Raw genomic sequence first — 21136 nt, 5'->3', positions numbered from 1 at the left:
CTCCATAGTACAGTGGTGTTAATTATGACCATCTTTAACAGTTAATGATGAAATTTTGACTAGCATTCTTCATACAATAACCTTTTGCGAGTGATTCCATCTTCTGATGCCATCAGAACCTGGTTGTTATCAATTGCAAGCCATGGCCCATCTAACGGCTGAACCAAGTTTGGGTAAACGTATGTCTGATTGAACTCTCTTCTTTCATCTATAGTGCTTGTTTTCTTAGAAAGTTGATGGGAATGACGGTTCAGTAAAGAAGAGGAGTTGAGAGATGATGACATAACACCACCAGAAGAAGTATTGTACACTCCGGTTGAAGTAGCACTTTCTGCAGAGTTATCCGAGCTATCAATTGCACGCAAAGCAATGAAGTAACTCAAAGGCTTATAATTTTTTTCAAACAACCACCACACTGAAAGTGTTATGAAGGGCAATGGTGCAAGAAAAAGGCAGAAAACCCAACTGTTTGAAAGAGCTAAAGTTCCTGCAACTGTTAGCTGGAATAGTAAAAGGCCAAGAATAACCCTCCTAAATATAATTGGCATGACCTGGCCTGTTGAGTGCTGGGGATGTATGCATGAATATATAAGCTGAAATTTGTAAACGTAGAATCCAACGATGAAGTAAGCCAATCCAGCCGAGAGAATCTTTGTGGACATAACGCTATACAATAGTGTGATGATCAAGGTCAGCATTGGAATTGGAAGATTGAGGCCAAAGTTGAAGAGAGGTGGTTTGTATAAGTTGAGATAATGCCTTGGCGTTTTGCATTTAGCCCGAAAGAACGGAAATCGGAAAAGCTGTCCCATTAAAAGAAGTTTAAAAGGATGCATACCCATACCTTGAAGAAGAATGGTATCTACATAAAACGATGACAAACTCCTTAATGAGGCGGCCAGCTGTAATGCAAGCTTCTTCGAATCACTGAGATAACCCCAGTAATTGGATGCTGTTCCAGCCATTGTGAAGACTAGAAACATGTTGACAAACACGTAAAAGAAGTTCTTGGAAACGACTGAAAGCTCCTCATCACCATGAGAAAGAAAGCCTTGTTTCGATGACAACCAGACGTAAATGTATGGGATAATGAAGTTTAAAAGCGTATAAAGATAAACCGGAAGCAAGTTTATCACAAGATCCTGTGCCCAAGGATGATCTGTAAGAAGGTTTCCCAAGGCCGGCCAGAACTTCCGTATCGTCTTCATGTTAAGTAAAGTTGCAAGATAACCGACTGGAATAACAAAAATGAAGCCTAAAATTCCAGTGATATTAGTTATGACTGCCTGCTTAAAGGCCCGTGTCTTTCTTGGCATAGTGAGATTTTCCCATATGATATCTCTAGGTGCAGGTGCCGGTGTCGTTATTAAATAGTTAATTCTGGGATCTAGCACTGCCTGGGCAAGCATCTGCGCTGCAGCAACCGAATTCATTGTGACCATGGCTGTAGGAGTGGAAGCATAATGGTCTGTTCTTGCACTGAGTATCTCATTATCGATGGCACGCAGTTGTTGTGTGAAATGATCGATTGCATCCACCTCCCGACCAACAAGTCCAAATAGTCCCAACTTGACCAAAGGTCTTTGGTGGTAATTTGTGGCAGAATCAGAAAGACTGAGGAAATCTGTTATATTCTGAGTGCTTCTCTGAGCTTCAACATCACTTATTTGGCCATCTGATGTGATGCTGACTGCTCCTTCCTGAGAGTTATCAGATCTAGTAATGGATTCATCACCATCATCGTTAGCATCAGCCGGATTATCCTGATACATACCTTCCCTATTGTTCAAGGCATAAGAACTCGACGCAAACGGTCTTACATTGAAAGAATGTGTTGTGATAGTGTCTCCCAAGTACTGAGCCCATGCAGTTTCAAGCTTCTCCATAACATACCGCCGTTGCCTGTAAAGTCTATCAAGCGGTTTCCATTCCTTGCAAATGACAATTTTATCTGTCTTGCCAATACCCAAGCAGTCAATCGTATTTCTAAGAGCACGCTCATTCCGAAGTTCTGGAGGAACTCCTGTAATCTTAATTGTCCTATCTGTCACGGAGCATTGGTTTCCCAAAATCTCTTGTCTTTTCTTAATCACCTTATTCGCGTGATCAAACAGGAAATAGATGGTTGCATAAGTGAAAACAAACGCAAAGATAACGTATAATCCAAGATATGGCCTTTCCATATCTATTCCGATATTCCAATCGTTTTTAGACTTCTTCTTCCTAAGCACATCGAAATACGATCCCGATATAATTGCGGTTCCATTATAATGGTCTCCACTATTTGGATTATCATCATCATAGTTTCCTGTGAAATAGTATCTCACCGGAGAAATGACGGCGGCAGAAAAAAGAAGGCAAAATGTCAAAAGCTTTATGCTCATTTTGAAAAATCCTAGAAACACGTATGCATCTAAACCCGCGTATTGAATAATCTCGTCATCATTAATTTTGAAGATTGTGGGTATCCATCTAAATAGCGAACGTTGATCGATTGATGGAGGAAGATACTTTCTATTTGATGCAGTCAAATAATTCATTCGAGCCATGAATATATTTGGAAATCTACATCTTAAAACACAAAACAGCAGGAATGCTGATAGCCCCATAGCAATCGAGATCAAAAGTTGGGTTGAAACCAACCTACTACTGGGAACATCCCGTAGATTCTTGCTGATATGTTCGAGTGAATCCATTATCTTAGTGCTTCATCGAGTCTGATCAAAGAAGTTCAATCCGTTTTAGTTCTTATTATAAATTAAATTAGTAGGTCGGCGGTCTAAGTGAAAAGCCAAGATTTAGTAAAAACGATTTGTATTACTCAAGCTTATCTGGCGCATTGATATTTATTCTTTCTTCTTTGGAATCCCGAAATCGGCTGAGGGCGATCATCCTCAGCCACATCCTTGCATGTGATTCCACGGTGAAATTACGAAAGACAAAACAAAAGAAAAACTCTGTCCACTATCTCGGAAGCTCAAACAAACTGATTTTTTCCGACCTATTTTTTTTTTTTTTTTTTTTTTACTCAGAGCCAAAATTATTTTTTATTTTTTTTTTTTCACTTCCTCGTCAAGTTCCATCCTACGGTTTGGCTCTTATTTCCACTGTTTAAAGTATTTCCGCTCTCTTTCACACATAACATTTCGTTTCAATTTCAAACCACATCTAAATATTCTAGCGGCTGTGTGATAACTTGCGTGTCTGATCATACTAGAGTATTTTTTTGTTCATCATTTACTGTTCAAAGTAGTCTAACCCAGATATTCGGAGACTATATATATTTTTTTTCTCATCAGTCCGGTGTTTCTTGGTAATTCAAGGCTAAACAGTGTTCATATCCATTATCACAACTGGCAGAAAATTCTGAATATTTGGGATTGGATCTGCTCCGCCGCATTTCTTTTTTGGCATACTTCAATTCATCTAAGGTTGACTTCTTTACACATTTAAAAAGTAGCATTGACCATTTCTGCTATCATTATTACTCTCGGTAACATTCGCCACAGATGGTTATAGATGATGGTTGCTGAGAATACTAAAATAAAATCTGCAGATGTGTCCATGGATGAATTTATAGCTTCCAATAAGAAGTTGATGAAAGAAATTTTTAGTCATTCCTTTACCACGGACGATTCGCTTCTTTTTGGAACTCTGTCTCTTCTGCAATCGCGCTGCGGCTCGTACATAATAGACTACATTTCTCGAGAAGAAGATGGTTCCGAATTAGAGAAATCCAAGCCATTTGAACTTGCTCAAAAGCCTATTTCAGATCTGTCTCCTGAGGAGGTGATTGATCATGTATGGATTGATATTCATCATCCATCGATAAAGTATTTTCAAGGAAAATTTTGGCAAACGATAAAACCTCAACGGAAGGATCGCCGAGGAAAAAAAGGTTATGGAGGTCGAAGAAATGGATCTTATTCAAATGGGGCGACAGTGGAGCTACGCAAGCTTTTCGATAGATTTGTTAGATTTGTTGGTCGCTGTCGATCCTTTTATTTTGATGTTTTGCATAATTTACTTTCCAAATATGATATAAGCGTTTACATTCCGGTGAAAAAGGTTTGTTCAACATTGAGACTCGATGATTCCACCGATATTAAAGAGGACAAAACCATACCCGAAGTCGAAACAGTTGCGAAGATAGTTTATATCATTCATAAATGTGTTTTGTATATAGGTGATTTGTCACGGTATAGGACATTTGTCGCAAAAACATATTTACCTTCAACGGCGATTTCCAAGGCTGACAACAATAATTATAGCAAATCCATTGAGCTCTACAAATTGTCTTTGTTGATTCTGCCTTCGCTTGGTGATCCTTACAACCATATCGCAATCATTGACAATTTTAAAGATGATAAATTCAACGTGGTCTACAATTTTGTCAGGTCATCGATGACTAGCAGCCCTCTTAAGATTGGATTTAATAATTTGATAAACCTTCTGGCAAAGCAACCAACACAAAATCCGATTCTTCACAAATTTGAGTCAAGAAATGGTCTGGACCGGAGAACAATAACCAAGAACGATCGCATGGAACTATTAAAGCTCCAATTTCTGGTTTTGTTAAACTACTATTTTCTTCCGGACAAGTGGAGAATGAAGGATGGGCTCCTTGTTAAAGGATATGATATTACCACTATTGAAAATGATTTCTATCATCTTTTGGGAGAGCTTGATTTTCATAAGCAGATCTTTAATGATTTCTACTTTAAGCAGTTGGTAGTTTTAACTGGAATGTTTGAGATGCTTATAGATAAAAAGATGTCGCACTCTGATCTTAAGCAAAGCCCTCAAATCATTTCCAGTTATTTGGACTTTATGTTTCGTTACATTTTAACATTAATGAAAATTGTTCTTGCCAACTGGGATAAGGGTTCTTTGTCACCGGCAATTTCGACAAGTTTACTTCCCACAATTAGACTTCTATTATGTTGGCTGAAAGAGCGTGAGTTGGCAAAATGCTATTTGTTGCAAAATTTGCCTTGCTCAACTGCTCTGGCTGAAATTTATAATAATGTGCAGAAATTTTTCAATGAGAATCCAAACGTGTTAGATAGAATTGATCAAGGTTTATATAAGGATTTATTTGCGAACCAGAAGTTGTTTGAACACAGACCTAAGCGGAATAGACTCTTTAAAGAGGATGTTACTTTGAAAGAGTTAAAGCCGATCAATTTCTATATGAGCGATTTTGATGACGATCATCTTTACAGAAAAGATGAAGCTGCTACCCTTGCTCTTATTGGTGAATTGCCTAACGAGTTTCATAAGAGCATGAAGTTAAGTGATAACATGCTCAGGTTAATTGCAGTTGGTACTTTAGCCAAGAGGCTTTTGTTGATGAATTCTGTTGGTATCACTTTTGATGAAACTTTGCAAGAGTTCATTGTGAAATATAGAACTGACACAGATTTGACATTTCAAAAGGCCAGTAGTACATTAATTACACGAAAGAAATCATCAATTGAATCAGGTACGAATGCCACAAAGCGTGAAGCTTCCAAAGGGCAAGCGCATAGAAAAAAGATACTATCGAAAGGTAAATTTTCCAAATCTCAGCAGAAATTTGAGCTCGATATCAGAGATGGCCAAGGCTTGGAGGATTCCTTATTTACTGCCGAAGCTCTTAGAACAGATAAAAATGGTGTGATTGATGTAAATAAGTATGTGGGAATGGTTGACACTTTAATAAATAAGAAGTCGGTTGAGAAAGGTCAGTTACCTCCAGAAGAGTCCAAAACCAAAGCTGCAGCTTCAGAAAGCCCGACAATGCCTCAGGTTCGGAAACCATCTTTGAATTCTTACAGTATTTTGTCCAATAGCATATGGTCCAACAACCCTCCGAGATCATTATCACCGCAAACTTCTTTGGATAATGATAGTACGCGCACTGCATCGCAAGATTCAGGTATAAACTTAGGAAATGGGCATCTGACACCTGCGAACACAATTGGGGGAGTTCCTACGAATGTAAACTTTACAGATTTCAGTTCAAAAGTTTCAACTCCACAGTTCAATGCTGGATATATGAATGTCTACGGTGGATTTGGTATGGCATCTCCTTCCTCTCAATATCTTCCCAAAAAGTATTTCTATCCAATGGATGGTGTAAGCAATAGTGTTGGGCCCATTTTTAATAGCTCGCCTCTGAACTTTAATATGAACATGCCCTCTGGGTCTTTGGGAATGGGAATACCATCTTTAAACCCAACACATCCGATGCAAAATGATCGGTCTAATCCGCTAAGAAAGTCGGATGATTCAATTTCGTCTTCCCAAACGTTCTATCAAGGTGGCAGCGGAAATAATTCTACTAATATGAATGCCAATGGTTTCCTCAATGACGGAAGTTCTTTTCAGGATAAGTTTGCCTCAAACGGAATACTGGGTTCGAATTTCGACAACACATATCACAAATAAATGCATGCACAAGTGTGATGTACGAGGGTATGTTGTATCTAAATATATTGTGTATACCTATATAATTATAAGTAAATTAACTAACAACGTTCTTTGTGAGTTGAATGTTTGCATTCAATTTGTATAATATTAGACCTTATATGTATTCTTTTCTTTACATAACTATGTGTTTACATTGGTTGCCTTTCTAATCGGCTAGTGTTGGTTTCAAAGGGATTTGTTTGTCCCATCTTCAACTCCCGCTCATATTTTTGCTTGCTTCCCCTTCTTTTTTGAGCAAGAGTTACTTTCTTAATCTCTTCCTTCATCCTTCGGGCCAGTGATGGGTCTCGCATAAATGCAGGTCTTTCTTTCATATATCCCTCACATTTCAAACCCAATCGAATACATTCCCTACATGATGGTTTTTCTTCACTGCATTTCTTCCTTCGGAGTCTGCAAGTCCAGCAGCCAGTTTTCTTTCTGGGTCCGCTTGCTTTCGTGAGCTTTTTAATTTTTGATGTATTTTCTAGGGAATATTTGAATTCCAAGTTTTTCGTATTGTTGGACTTAATTCTTCTCTTATTTTCCCGTACGGACTCCTTTCCGCTCATACCATTTAAAGGTTTTTTGAGCAGAGTATTCTTTTGATCTATTGCTTTTATACTCTTTTCTCCTTCTTTTTTGTACAAATTTCCTTTTGTCTTTCTTTTTCCTTCGTCCAAACAGCTGAACACTGTGTCAATTTCCTTTTGTAAATCGAAATATGGAATTTGATATTCATCTATCTGAAGGTTTGAGTACTTGTCCGTGTCTCTAAAACTGGTTCTTGTTGAAGAGTATTCATTTCCAGTTTCTGAATATTGCCCCAATGACGACTCATACTTATTGGAAACAGTATGGTCTATAAACCCTCTTTCCGCTAGTATCTTTTCGGTTCCTTCAGATTTCCAGCTTATGCATGTGTTCTCTAAAGCATCGTACTGAAATGCTTTAATTGCTTTATCATCTCTTGATCTGTCTCCCTTGTTACTCATTGTTTTTACGTTATCAGTCCACGAGCTTGGTATTGGTATGTCAGCATAGAGCGATCCACAAAAGAGATTTCTTGTGAGGTTTTCAGAATCATCCCTTTGAAATGGTTCTGTTTCCAAATACTTGCATACATCTGAACCGGTTACTGGAATAACTGATTGTTGAATGTAAGAAGTGGAACTTTCCCTGTAGAACAGAAGGGCCGGTGCAATGACGTCACTGCCTGGTGATGACATGCAAAGCTTGGATATATCATCTGAGAAATTGAGATCTACGTTTTCCCCATTTTTCTCTTTGATTGAAACAGTATGGTTAATTGAATATTTGCTTTTCGATTTTATCAGTTCTTCCTCATCCTTCAGATCTTGGTATGGTAGTTCATTTTCTTTGTCTGTGGCCGGTACACTAATAGTGTAATTATTGTCAGAAATCCTCTCTATTTCTTTTGAGTTAAGTCTAACTCTTATAGATCCAGAAGATATTGTTCTATTGTTTGTATCGATGCCAATGAGGGGTTTCCTATTCTCTTCAATATCAATAACAGTTTCCGCCAATACCATACTGGAGTAAAAAATATGCAGAAGTGTTTCCTGAAAAATGATATCCTTCAAATTTGTATCAGTTTTCTTAGGGTTGTGAGTTAGGATTGTCTTAAAATACACTAAACGCCAGATCATATTTGAAGCATCCTTTTTAACCTTTTTTTTTTACATATGAATCCCTTTTTTGTTTATTTTATTTTTTTTTTTTACGAGCCCGATGCAATGCATCTTGTCAAAATTATCTTTGTCTCTACCCTGCGACCAGGGAGCGAATATCTGAAAAGGGAAAGTGATCTAGGAATGTTGCAAAGATTAATGTTGTACTACATTGCTCTCAGCTCTCTCAATTTATCATAATTTGGATTTATACGTTTCCGCATATCTTAGGTTGTAACTCACCCTCCTATAGAATGATAAATTTGAAAATAAAATCTCTTTAAAGCCAATATTTATTGTACATTTTTATTTTTTGGTTGCGTTTCCAAAATCGAACAGAAATTCTAAATATTTTCAATATATGCCTTGTAAATGTTGGCAATTAAATATATACAGGAAACATGAATGTGCGTGAATTAATGAATTATATTATAATCATCATAATTCATTTGGATGTGCATCAGATCAAACAATGTCTGGTTGACGGGAGTTGGAATATCTTTCTTTTGACCAAGTTCCACAATAAGATCATTTGAATAATATATATCTAGATTAACGGGCAGCACCTCGTTCAGAGGTATTTCGCCTCTTAATGTATCATAAACGTCATTATTATTGTGCTTTCTATACTTGCTAGATGATACTTGCATTAATTTCAAAGTAGACATGACTAACTCATATAATCGGTCAGGACGGAGAACTGTTATCATTGTAGGATCAACACTTGCCAAGGCCTGCACTCTTTGTAAATGACTAAGTACCAAAACGCATTCCGCGATTATGTCCTTAACCATCTTCTTGACTGATTTTGCCCGAATAAATTCCTCCAGATCATCATTCAAAAATCTGGTTAAAGGGTATAGGCAACAGTCAACAATCATCTTTTCAACCTGTGCCATGTACACGTATTTATAAGGGCAATACAACGATTGTAGCATTGGGAGCTTCATAAAATATCTTAAAGATTGAGGAAGCTCATCGATATCTGGGAATTGCTCTTCCTGATTCTTGAAAAATTTGTTGAATGATCCCATCGGAGGACATTTACACACTCTAATATCACCAGACCCTAAATGTTTTACCGAGAAACCAAGGTTATTGCGTAGAAGATGTGTTGACATCGCCATCCATAAAGTTGGCCTATCAGAGAGGTTGTTGCTGCCATACAAAGCATTGACCGCTCTCTCTATCCCACCAATGACTGGGTTTAAAAACATCACATTAGTACGTCCAGACATATATTCACGATACGTTTTGAGTACTCGTTCTGTTTGATATCGTCTGTCTGTGACAATTAAGTTGTCAATATGCTTGTTATCGAGTGAACTATATTTCCTATCAGTCTGCCGCAATGCTTTGCTATAGCTAATCTGAATTTGTTTATTTGACCCGTGCGGAAAATAACATCCTGGCAGTGAATATGATGCCTTCAGTGGATTATGCCGGGAAAGATGGTTTTCATATCTGACAGTGGAATCGTTGGCACTGTAATTCTTCATTAGAGATTCATTTGCAAATAGCATAAAAACTTCCAAGTACGACTTTCGTGAATTTGCGAACTGCGACGCAAGAAACCGACCAATGGAATCAGTTCCTAAAATTAATATATTACCCGGCATTGCATTATAATCCTCACATCCAAAGCATCGCCAGTAAACAACTATCAGCCCTTAGATTATCGTTCTCACTGTACCTTTCTAATACTTTGTTCAGGTGCCATCTGTTTACTTTCAGATTTCGTTGAACTAATACAGATTAGAAAACTGAACAGACAATAAGGCTGTGCAGTCACAGATTGGGTACCTCTCAGAATGAAAAATTTTCTTGACAACGCTCGAGGGGGAAAGGGCGCGCGGATGGTCAGTTTCTTAGATATCTAATTCCGTCTCTCGATATATAATGTATCGGGAACTTTATCTGAAGTGATTCCAAAAACCGTGTAAACACATATCATAAGGAACAGCTGTAATATGACATCTTTCCATTTGGTTCGTTTTAACGCAGCGTTGCTTGGGAAAGGTTTCAGTGAATTTCGATATCTTGGGCTGAGGGTAAATCCGATTTCAAGAAGATGGAACAGCACCGTTATTGAAGGGGATCAGAAAGCTCCAATTGCATCTGATTTAATCGCTCCAACATTAAAAGTGGATGATTCTAAGTTGCATCCCAATGTTAAATCCTCTTTTAAAAAAATTGGAGATACTTTTACTGAGGTCCAGAAAGAATGTTTGAATAAATTCTCCGACTCCAACGATGGTATCGTTGTTCGTGCCAAGACAGGTACGGGAAAGACTTTTGGTTTTGGTTTACCGATAATTGAGAACATGGTTTCTCAATTTTCCGAAAAAGATCTTAATGGCCGTAGCAAACGTCCTCCGAACAATACTCTCGTTAACTCAGTTATCTTTTCCCCAACAAGGGATTTAGCAACTCAGACCTTTAATGCACTTAGGAAACTTTGGAATGGCGCTGTTTCATTCAACACTTCAACTGATCTTCTTCTTGTCATGGGACAAACAGCGAGAAGAGAGAACCTTCGTCCATTTAAGGCGAGGAGAAACGTTCCGCGGATCGTCATTGCAACTCCAGGTAGGTTTGCCGATTTATTCGAAAGTGAAGAATCATTCCGGAGTGGTTTTAAGCACCTAAATAATATTGTTATTGATGAGGCGGATGAATTGTTAAACAGTAATTTCAGGGAAGCGACAATTGACTTGATAAAGGCTTTAAAAGAAAACAGACAAGTTCCACCTGAAGACTCAAAGGATCAGAGAAATGTCAAGACTATGATGTTTTCTGCAACAATAAATGATGATGTCATACACTTGGCAAAGCATGCTGTGGGCCCCGATTTTCCGTTTATTGATATTGTGGATAATGGATGCGAGGTTAACGAGAATATCACCCAAGAGTTAATCCATTCAGGAAGTATATTTCAGTCTTATGCAGCAGCCCTTCAGTTTATCAATGATAATGATAAGGTCATTCCAAATTTCAAGGCCATTGTCTTTGATTCTACTGTTGTTGGTGTTGACTTTGCTCATTCATTAGCAGGACATGTTCTGGAAAGAGGGTTACCTAAATATGTTCTTCACGGAAAGCTTACACAAGGTAAACGTAACTCGCAGGAAAGATTATTTAGAAATGCTAAAAGAGGTGTTTTGTTTGCTTCGAATGTTGCAGCCAGGGGAATGGATTTCCCAAATGTCACACATGTTATTCAAATTGGTATTTCTAATGAAATTGAAAGTTACACACATAGAATTGGAAGAACTGCCAGAGCAGGTAAGAAGGGAAAAGCTCTTCTCATTGCTACAGACCCAGAGATGTGCTATGTTGATGCTATTGAGAAATTGGGTAACAATTTCACCTTAAACAGTAAATATGAGCCTGATCCAGAGTTTTTGACCAAGGTGAACGAAGCTGCTGAAGAACTAGATGCTGGCCAATTGACATTCTCAAAACTTTCATTTTACTCATCAATTCCAAAATCATTGAAAAACTATAACATAGAGAATTTTGCAAAGGACTGCTCGAAATTCTTTACGGACCTTTCTGGTGATGAAGGAAGGCAACCTCATATGTCTGCAGATCGTGCAAGAAGAATGGGTCTAGACACTCGAATGATATCTAGGTACTTTGATTTGGGCCGCTCCGGCTTTGGTGGCTTTAGAAATTCTGGCCGTAACGAAAGAAATAACTATGGACGAAATAGTTACGGCAAAAGCAACTACGGAAGAAATAATTACGGAAGAGATAGTGATGGAAGAAATAACTATGGAAGAAACAATTATGGAAGAAACAACTATGGAAGAAATAACTACGGAAGAAACAACTATGGAAGAGACAATTCTTATGATAAGGATGGTGAAAGATCCGAGTATGGAAAAAGGGATGGTTCTCGCTACGGTTCGAGATCCGGAAGATCAGATGGATATAATAGGGATCAAAGATATAACCGTGATGGTCAAGAAAATGGCTATAGAAACAGAAGTTCGAGAGATAACGAGAAGGAACAGGAAGACTTCTTTTAGTGCTACCCTTTAATTGATACTTGTTTATAGCTCCTCTTTGGGTTGCCCAACCTACTCATGTACATATAGTCTTTCTTATTAGCTTTTTTCTTCTACTCCACCATAGGTTCGGTTTGCGGCTATGAATGGTTGTCCCGATTCTTTTGCTATAAATTGATTATTCTTTTTGTAATTTAGCATGTTTGATTTTCTTTTATGGGCTATCCTAATTACAAATGAGTTGTATATTTAAATAACATCTTTTTACTATCGTTAATCTTGTATCATTATTTTGGTATCCTGGTAAAGACTCCACTTCCTTTATGCGGCATTGGCAAGTGACATTAATTTCCTTTTTAATATTATCAAGTATCTTGTTCGATTTCACGCAATAACTTCGGCCATCGGAATATCCATCAATAAATGATTTGAGTCTTCTAGGGCAACTGACGCTATTTATAGGACCATCTGATTTAAAGCTGGATTCGTTTTCTTGACTTGTTGCTAGAGCTACTTCAGTGCGAAATGACATACCGTCTTTGGTTATTGTGTAATCGCCAAAATAATTTATACTTTTAAGAAACTCTATCTGTGGGGGCTTCAATAATTTCAGTATGAAGTCAGTAATATCCAAATCGTTCCAAGCATTTTCTCCCAATGGTAGCATAAAACCATAATCACACAAAAGTCTATCATCTGTGTGAGGGCCATAGCTGAAGTAAAGTTGTTCATTTGGGCGATACTTTGATTTTGCGGTGGAAACAGAAAAAAACTTTCTGTTTACCGAGATGGTACAGTGTTCCTCCAAAGTATGATTTAAGAAATCAACATAAGGTACCAGAGTAAATTTTTCCTTTGAATCCTGATTCAAAAAGTCAGGTAGATCCAAGTATATGCACCGAGTATTACAGACTAACCATCCCCATAAAAATGACTCTGAGTCAACTTTCAGGCATTCATCGAGTGAATCGGTAAACTCGCAAACTTTATTGTAGTCTTTCAGGAAACTTCTGCTCTGCTTTTCGACTCTTTGGAACAAGCCATCTGGTAAAAGCTTAATATATTCTGATCCCAATTGATCAAGTGACCATACTATTGGAAGCGTCTGAAGTTCACCAAGGCTTGGTAGCACTTTTACGAAGTGTTTCCAAAAAGAGCCTTCCTTCCTTCTGATAATCATAATTAAATACCAAGAGATTAATTGTGTAGACGTCAGGTTAAGAATTTTGGATAATTTTAATCCTTTGTACATATTTCTAAACGTATCTTCATTATCCCCTTTCTCTGATGGAATAACTTCCTCGCTTCGTGCACTTACCGGAGAAATACCCTTTCCTTTTAAATAAAAGCATACCTCCGGATTCCAATACGCAAGGTGCTGTAAAATAGTAATATAATTAAGCATACATTTTCTTGGTATCCTTATTATTACCTTTCTATTTTCGATACTCTTGCTGGCGATCAAATGCCTACCTAAATCTTCTCTATCATGAACATCTATGCCATCCGAGATACATGGCTCTTGAAAAAGATCAGCAGCACTGCCCTGAATCCACCTTTTCAAGGATTTGATCTTTTCGTCCATGAAATTCAGCCACAATGATAGCTTAAAAAGCCCTCCAATAAATCTTAGTCTTTGTGAATGACTGATTAAACATAATCTAATAGATAGACACACCAAAACATCTGTTGTTAATAACGCTGTTATTCGAAAATAAATTTTTTTTCAGGCAGGTTTTTCAGATAAGAACCAGGAAAGCGCGAATTTTTTTTTATCTGTTGAAGACATCAATCAGGCTCGTCATTATGACTGTAATTAATTTACATACATGAATTGATCCGACAACAAAACGGCCTGCACAAATCGGAATTTAACTTCTCCACGAAAATGGTTTCACTATCAAAATCAGTACACCAAAAACAGCCAACTTTTACCATTTTTCTTGGGCTGACATGTCTGTCCCCAGAAAAGGGTCAAAAATTCCTCATCCGTTCCGATTTAAAGTCAACAACGTCTAGCACTAATTCGCATGAAAGTTAAAAACAATGATGAGATGCAATCCCTAATTTGGCGGAAATCATACCGATTAATACTTTTACATTACATCCATCAGCCGGAAAAACTAAGATAGTTATAGATTTAAAGAAAACAATACTCTTTCTATTCATACTTGCCAAGTATTTGGTCGTTGTTCATAAATCAAACTAGCACTGTACTACAATTTCACTAATTCGATACAGGAAATATATATGACTATCATCTTGTTCAAACACGTAAGGGTTCAGAGGAGAGAAGATATTGTTAACTTTAAAATTTCAGCTATTCAGTATTGAAACCAAAGATTATTTAGTTAGGATAATGAAGATAATTACGGAAATCTACTACTATAAGCTACGAAAGTTTGAGAATACTTCGACTCAGAATTTCAGAATTCGCTCAGCAGGCCAGAAGTACTCTGTAAGATAAATAATGAATTGCAATATCCATTTTTACGGTTATTGATAACCAAAATTAGGTATTTATAAAAAAGGATTCTTATAATCATATTAGTGGATTCAATATTTCATCCACGTACTTTTCAAGCTACAGTTCTCAAGCTTAGCAAAGAGGTTTGCCTGATTTTTTATTAATCCTCTTTTTTATTTTTGCTTTACCATTCCTTCCTTGTAATCTGACAGTTTATCATTTGTAATTTATATTACTGTGCAGTCATATTCAAACCAATAAACTCCGGTACTCTATGTTAATAGTATCAGCAGTGGTTGAAGTTCAATCGAGGACAAAATTCTCAGGAATACTGAATCTTATGTGCGTTAATCTATGAACATAAAAGTATCGCACTAATAGGCAAACAAAGCAATTAGCACTAATCAGTATGCTTATTTGGATACAAAAATGATTTGCGTACTGTCGTGAAAAAATTATTCACAGTAGACAATAGGGAACATTTTTTTGGTAATTATGGCGAGTCTTGGAAGATATAGATTGGAGTCAGTTTGGAAAGGCTACATGAACTTCTCATATTAAATCTTGAAAATCAAAGTGATAACAATCCAGGTAAAGAAAAAGGACAGCTCTGCAGACTTAATGTTAGTGGTTGGATTGACTGGTGGTATTGCCAGCGGAAAGTCTACGGTTTCCGCTCAACTTCATGATAAATATAAATTTCCAATAATTGATGCAGATAAAATCGCTAGAGAGATAGTCGAGCCAGGCAAGCCGGCATACCAAAGTATTGTCAAATACTTTGAAAAGAAAATAACGGGACTTTTAAAAGAAGACGGAACTCTAAATAGGCCAGCATTAGGAAGATATGTCTTTTCAAATAAAAGTGAACTTCAAATTCTCAATTCCATTACACATCCCGAAGTCCGTAAAGAAATTCTCAGAAGAATCTTAAAGTGTTGGCTTCATTTCGAGCAGATTTGTATATTGGATGTACCATTATTGTTCGAAGCGGGTATGGATAAAATATGTGGAAAGACGATTTGTGTGATATGCAACGAGGAAATTCAGCTTCAAAGGTTGATGAAGAGAAATTCCGAATTGACTAAAGAAGATTGCATTAATCGAATTCATAATCAACTTAGTAATAAGGAGCAATCCTCCAAAGCAGACATTGTCATCGAAAATGATGGCACTTTAGAGGGACTTTATATTGAACTTGATAAAGATATCAAGGGATTACACCTTGTAAAGCTTTAACGTATTTAGAGGTTTTATGCCCTCCATTTGCAGTCGCATCAGCCTTGTTCTATATAACCCGAAAATTTGTACTCAACTTTGCAGAAAGATATTCTTGTTCTTTTTGGGGCATTAAACCTATAGGAAAGACTGCTTGAATAATATTTTATACAAATAAAATTATGCCTTTGTATATCTATGATGTAGTTGAGTTTTTTCTAATGCACTTCCGCTCCGCTTGTATCTTTTTTTATTTTATTTTTTTTTTCTTATCATTCCTTATCTTGAATACAGATGCTTCTTTCCTTCTTCCCTTAGTAGCCTCGCTCTCGATACAAATCTTTCAAACTTATCGATTTATCAGATGTCGCAGTCTCCTTATTATTTAACATTCTGATTGATTTCCCACCTATTAAGAATCAATTTTAATGTGCTCGGAAAGTAAACAGGTGGTAGGAAGTCCCTCTCCAATTCCAGGAATTTCCGAAGAAAAGTTTCAAATTCTTTGTCTGAAAGCAGTTCAGGCAAAGGAGAATTCGTACTGTCCTTACTCACAATTTCCGGTTGGATGTGCTCTTTTGACAGAGGATAATACAATTTACACGGGCGTTAATGTGGAAAATGCTAGCTATGGTGGGGCGATATGTGCGGAAAGGACAGCAATCGTGAAGGCAGTAAGTGAAGGTCATAGAAAGATTAAAGCCTTAGCTGTCTCTACCAATTCAAGCAAATGCTCCTCTCCTTGCGGAATATGCAGACAGGTAATACGTGAATTCTCAGAGAGTGATCTTAAATTACCCATTATCATGCTTGATAAAAATGGGAAGAAATACATAGAAATGACGATTGATGAGCTTCTACCATTGAGTTTCGGTCCCGATGATCTCGAGAAATAACCGAATCAGCCACGTCTAATTTTATTTTATTTTATGTATGTTATATGAATAATTGGAAGTGGTATTGTATATAAACGCATATATACATACATATGCAGATACTTTGAATCTCTATGGCCGATTCTATGTATCATTTCATGGGCAATGCAATTTGAAGCATGGACAGGGACAAACATGACAATAACCATCGTCATATGAGATTAATGAAAAGTAGATTGTCAGCGTTTTACATTTGAAGTAGAAAACCAGAAATAAAGAATCAATGGAAATATGCATCTTTTATCGTTTCATCAGACTGATAGCTAACTATCGGCATTCATATCAATAAGTAACTTTTCAGATAAAATGCCGTTAGAAACATTCCGATTCTCTCTTCTTTTCTGGCTTCTAAGAACATTTAATTCATGCAAAAGGCCGTCCATCAAACCCTTCAGTTCCATGTTCTGTGCCTTAAGATTTTTTTTCTCTCGCTGTGTGTCATTATAGTCGGTAAGTAAATTATTGTATTCCGAGCAAAGGCTCAAGTAGTTTTGTTTGAGAACAGAGAAGCATTTCTCCAAGCCACCATCATGCTCAATTAATTTGGTAGTATTATGTTGTGTTGTCGCTTTAGATGGTTCTTCTTTTTCTGAATATGGGTGTCTGCAACTCCGCTTTAAGGGATTAGCATCACCTTGATTTGAGAGAGTTCTCTTCGATGATTTAACGACAGTAGCGTTTTGTAATTTTAAAGTGACCGGGATCCCGTCAGCGTGCAACTTCGGATCCCGCTGCACTGATTGGTCGCAACAAGGAACTGCCGGACCAACAACGTCGTGATTATTGTGAAATATAGCTCCCGGAATGCTGGAATTGATTTGAGTAGAAAAGTTTTGGGATGCTTTGTCATTTGTCGACGGAGCGTTGTCAGTGGGAAATTCAGACAAATAAGAGGAAATAAAGGACGGAAGTAGAAGTGGAGTGGGCTTGGAAAGTGGCTCAGGGATTGTGGCTGAAACTGCCATTGCAGGTTGAGAAGTTACTCCACGAGATAAATCCTCTTCCTGTGTCAGATCATTGGCCATTCTAGCTAACTCAGCATCTACGCCATCGGCAAAAAAACAATTTTCTGGCGGAAGAGCCTTTGATGTGGTATATGAGTCCAGACTCTCAGTCGGTGTATATGAATACCTCGAATCAGGTGAAACGGACGAGGACCCATTACTGCGAGATTGGTTGTCTGAAAAAACACTATCCAGCGTATTTGGAGTACAAGCTGCCGTATCAACAGTACCGTTCATCGCCACAGAGTCCATCCTGTCTTCTAACGAAGTGAAGATGTTGCTTTCTCTATGTTATGCCTGTCCTTTTAGTATCAAGATCTGGATAGCCTGGTATTAGTATTAAAAAATTTTTTTTTTTTTTTTTTTTTTTTTAAGATGAGTATAGCTAGAGACTGAAAAGTTCAGCTGCCATCTTTAGGGACAATAGAAATTCCACCCTTGAAATAAAATTTCTATGTAAACAGAATAAATCGGAATACAAAACACTAAGCCGTTATTCACCGCCAACAATTCCTTGATCTATTTGCAAAACATAACAATAGCTACATGTCCATGCAAACAATCGAAATAATTCATCGGCTGCAAAGATTTACCACACAATTTATTTGCATTCAGTCTACTAAACCCGTCCGATGGAATGTGTCCAATTTTTCACTAGAATCATCCAACCTTACATGAGGCACTTATTGCTACTCAACCCTCTCTAAAAATTGTATTAGGGGACCATTAACGAGAACGTACATCACATCACCTGGCACATTTGAATAATATGATCCAGAATTTCGAATATTTACCACTTAGACTAATAGCATCATCAAGACGACTCTCAACTACATCTCTCATCACGTTAGGATACAATATAACTGTTTGCTATTAGTTGTATATAAAATACATAGATGCTAAGAGAAACTGCAAAAAGCACAACTAGCAGCTACTTGTTGTTAGCACACAATTATAGGTTCTTGGTAGTATGGCACTTACCACAGTACTGTCTGTCACCCATGTTAGCCATGAAGATACCGACACCACAGTTTGGACACTCTCTTCTCAACTTAGTGACCTTTCCGTCGCTGTCGACCTTGTAGTAGTTCAAGACAGCCAACTTGACGTTCTTGTGCTTGTGTCTGACCTTCTTTGGAGTAGTGTAAGTTTTCTTCTTCTTCTTCTTACCACCTCTCAATCTCAAAACCAAGTGAAGAGTGGACTCCTTCTGAATGTTGTAGTCAGACAAAGTTCTGCCGTCCTCCAACTGCTTACCAGCAAAGATCAATCTCTGCTGATCAGGTGGAATTCCCTCCTTGTCTTGGATCTTTTGTTTGACATTGTCAATAGTGTCGGAAGACTCAACCTCAAGGGTGATGGTCTTACCGGTCAAAGTCTTAACGAAAATTTGCATTTTGATAAGATATCTGGCTGATGGGCTTGTCTGCAATATATATTAAAAAAGAATATATAGTGCTTCTTTCTTACCTTCAAGCTTAAAGAATGAAGGGATTCAAGTTGGAAACGTACGGCATCCAGGTACTAACTCGCATTCAGTTTAAATTTTTTTTTGTATCCCCAAATTTTTTTTTTTTTCTGAAGCTAACCTAAAAAAAAAAATCAATACTAGAAAACTCAATATATTTAAGGGTTTGCTACCCTACAATTGCTCACGTGCAGAATTATTAAATTTTTGGTTCCTGCTACTTTCTAGTGTTTATCGCTGATTATGCAATGTATATTATTAATCCACCTGATAAGATAATGAATTAGGAAATATCAGTGATTAGTCGTTGTACATTAAGATTTATTCATGCCATGAGTATAATTCATAGGAGAAGTCTCTAAAAGCTCCGGAAATAATGTAGAAAATATCAGATCTATTATCTGCCATATCAGAGACTTGTTGATAGTCTTGTATCGAAAGACTTCAAGGAATCTATCCAATGCCAAATCGAGCTCCGCATTGGTTGAAAATAGTCCTGTACCAACAACCGAAAACTTTTCTGTAAGAAGACGCTTGATCTTTACCTTGTCTTTTAATCGTAATTGCTCAAGTTCTTCAGCATTTTTGGGAATGAATCTCGGTTTCATGAAAAATTCATTGTCTGTCGGGAACATCAGATGTCTAAGGAACTCCACTCCTTTTGCCAGATTCTTTCGTGTTAAGACATTTGTGTAAACCACGTTGTGTATCATATTACTACACCAATGAACACATTTAGCAGATTGTCCAAGAGTTTCCCAAATCTTCATTATTGCCGCGTTCAATATTGGGAATTTATGAGCACAGTCAAGCAGATCAGACGTGAATTTAAAAATGGAACTTGAGAAAAAGTCAAAATCCTCGAAAAGTGCATTGCCATTCAAGAGACAGGTAGAATACGCAACAACACGACTGATTATTTGACCTATTTTCGTGAATTTCTCCTTTGCATAACCGATAAGACGGCCTTGTGATGGTTCCTTTTTTGTCACAGTATCACGTTGGTTAATTGAATCACAAATTGAGCCAATAATATCCCACATGGCGTAATTTTCTGACAAGTTTTCCAGAACATTTCTCATTACCATATCATTTAATAACGTAACCACAAATTCTGATGATAACTTTGAGTGTAGTTCTGCTGTGGGAATTGAATGCATAACAACGTATTTCATTAGTATTTTGGAGTACAAGCTTTCCTTTTCTGGAGACAGCAAGCTCAGATGACCATTAAATGCCATAAAATTATGAATAAACTGATCCCTTTCTGTCCCTCCTATATTGGCACTATATCGTGTATTTACCACTACATCGGCCCTTTCAAAAGCCCGAACATGGCTATCAACAATAACAAATAAATCATCGAACAATACCTTTGCCCAATCAACTTGCTTACAGCGCTCAGTCCAAGATCGTTCAATATGATGCAAAATGTATATGAGCTCTGACACAAATTTGTCTTCCTCAAACAAACTCAATTTATCCTTATACCACCGTAGTACAAATGCACGAATGAATAATGCAAATAAAGCATATAGTTGAAGATCGAATGGATCTGATATTGGAAGCACAACTTTTTCGCCAAGGACACGGGGGACCTGTTCATATGTTTCAGTCTCATCTGCATTATCTTCCTGCTGAGAAACCTCAATCACTTTAGATGATCCAAGGATCGATTCAATTAAATGATTTAAATAATCCGGGGAATCTTTCTCATCAGTTAAAAGCTTCTTTCGCACTATTTTATTATAGTCTTTTGATCTTCGAGGATTCAGCTTAGGTGGTTCATAATTCGGGCCCCTTCTTCTTAGATGTTTCAAGCTCCTTCGAGAACTCATCAGCCAGCAATTGCATAACAAGTCAAAAAAGGGTGCAAAATTAAATTGC

General features: G+C 37.3%; 10 protein-coding genes across 10 annotated transcripts; 4 read left to right on the top strand and 6 right to left on the bottom strand.

Moving 5' to 3' along the window:
* Positions 1 to 59: 59 nt before the first annotated feature.
* BRETT_000829 (uncharacterized protein) lies at positions 60 to 2549 on the bottom strand (the record flags this gene model as incomplete). The annotated part of the gene is made up of 1 exon (XM_041279389.1): positions 60 to 2549. One exon carries the CDS (start codon positions 2547 to 2549, stop codon positions 60 to 62), a length of 2490 nt encoding a protein of 829 aa, XP_041137603.1.
* Positions 2550 to 3522: 973 nt separating this feature from the next.
* BRETT_000828 (uncharacterized protein) lies at positions 3523 to 6432 on the top strand (the record flags this gene model as incomplete). The annotated part of the gene is made up of 1 exon (XM_041279388.1): positions 3523 to 6432. One exon carries the CDS (start codon positions 3523 to 3525, stop codon positions 6430 to 6432), a length of 2910 nt encoding a protein of 969 aa, XP_041137602.1.
* Positions 6433 to 6602: 170 nt separating this feature from the next.
* BRETT_000827 (uncharacterized protein) lies at positions 6603 to 8006 on the bottom strand (the record flags this gene model as incomplete). Its single annotated transcript, XM_041279387.1, has 1 exon — positions 6603 to 8006. One exon carries the CDS (start codon positions 8004 to 8006, stop codon positions 6603 to 6605), a length of 1404 nt encoding a protein of 467 aa, XP_041137601.1.
* A 554-nt stretch (positions 8007 to 8560) lies between these two features.
* BRETT_000826 (uncharacterized protein) lies at positions 8561 to 9763 on the bottom strand (the record flags this gene model as incomplete). Its single annotated transcript, XM_041279386.1, has 1 exon — positions 8561 to 9763. One exon carries the CDS (start codon positions 9761 to 9763, stop codon positions 8561 to 8563), a length of 1203 nt encoding a protein of 400 aa, XP_041137600.1.
* A 351-nt stretch (positions 9764 to 10114) lies between these two features.
* On the top strand, positions 10115 to 12178 carry BRETT_000825 (uncharacterized protein; the record flags this gene model as incomplete). Its single annotated transcript, XM_041279385.1, has 1 exon — positions 10115 to 12178. The coding sequence occupies one exon, from the start codon at positions 10115 to 10117 to the stop codon at positions 12176 to 12178; it is 2064 nt and encodes a 687-aa protein (XP_041137599.1).
* A 205-nt stretch (positions 12179 to 12383) lies between these two features.
* Positions 12384 to 13742, bottom strand: BRETT_000824 (uncharacterized protein; the record flags this gene model as incomplete). The annotated part of the gene is made up of 1 exon (XM_041279384.1): positions 12384 to 13742. The coding sequence occupies one exon, from the start codon at positions 13740 to 13742 to the stop codon at positions 12384 to 12386; it is 1359 nt and encodes a 452-aa protein (XP_041137598.1).
* A 1503-nt stretch (positions 13743 to 15245) lies between these two features.
* On the top strand, positions 15246 to 15863 carry BRETT_000823 (uncharacterized protein; the record flags this gene model as incomplete). Its single annotated transcript, XM_041279383.1, has 1 exon — positions 15246 to 15863. One exon carries the CDS (start codon positions 15246 to 15248, stop codon positions 15861 to 15863), a length of 618 nt encoding a protein of 205 aa, XP_041137597.1.
* Positions 15864 to 16270: 407 nt separating this feature from the next.
* Positions 16271 to 16738, top strand: BRETT_000822 (uncharacterized protein; the record flags this gene model as incomplete). The annotated part of the gene is made up of 1 exon (XM_041279382.1): positions 16271 to 16738. One exon carries the CDS (start codon positions 16271 to 16273, stop codon positions 16736 to 16738), a length of 468 nt encoding a protein of 155 aa, XP_041137596.1.
* A 302-nt stretch (positions 16739 to 17040) lies between these two features.
* BRETT_000821 (uncharacterized protein) lies at positions 17041 to 18033 on the bottom strand (the record flags this gene model as incomplete). The annotated part of the gene is made up of 1 exon (XM_041279381.1): positions 17041 to 18033. The coding sequence occupies one exon, from the start codon at positions 18031 to 18033 to the stop codon at positions 17041 to 17043; it is 993 nt and encodes a 330-aa protein (XP_041137595.1).
* Positions 18034 to 19563: 1530 nt separating this feature from the next.
* Positions 19564 to 21087, bottom strand: BRETT_000820 (uncharacterized protein; the record flags this gene model as incomplete). The annotated part of the gene is made up of 1 exon (XM_041279380.1): positions 19564 to 21087. The coding sequence occupies one exon, from the start codon at positions 21085 to 21087 to the stop codon at positions 19564 to 19566; it is 1524 nt and encodes a 507-aa protein (XP_041137594.1).
* Between the last annotated feature and the right edge of the window lie 49 nt (positions 21088 to 21136).

Source organism: Brettanomyces bruxellensis, chromosome 8 (genome assembly GCF_011074885.1).
Source record: "Brettanomyces bruxellensis chromosome 8, complete sequence".
Lineage (NCBI taxonomy): Eukaryota > Fungi > Ascomycota > Pichiomycetes > Pichiales > Pichiaceae > Brettanomyces > Brettanomyces bruxellensis.
The sequence above is the reverse complement of the archived record's forward strand: the minus strand, read 5'-3'. Positions and strand labels throughout refer to the sequence as shown.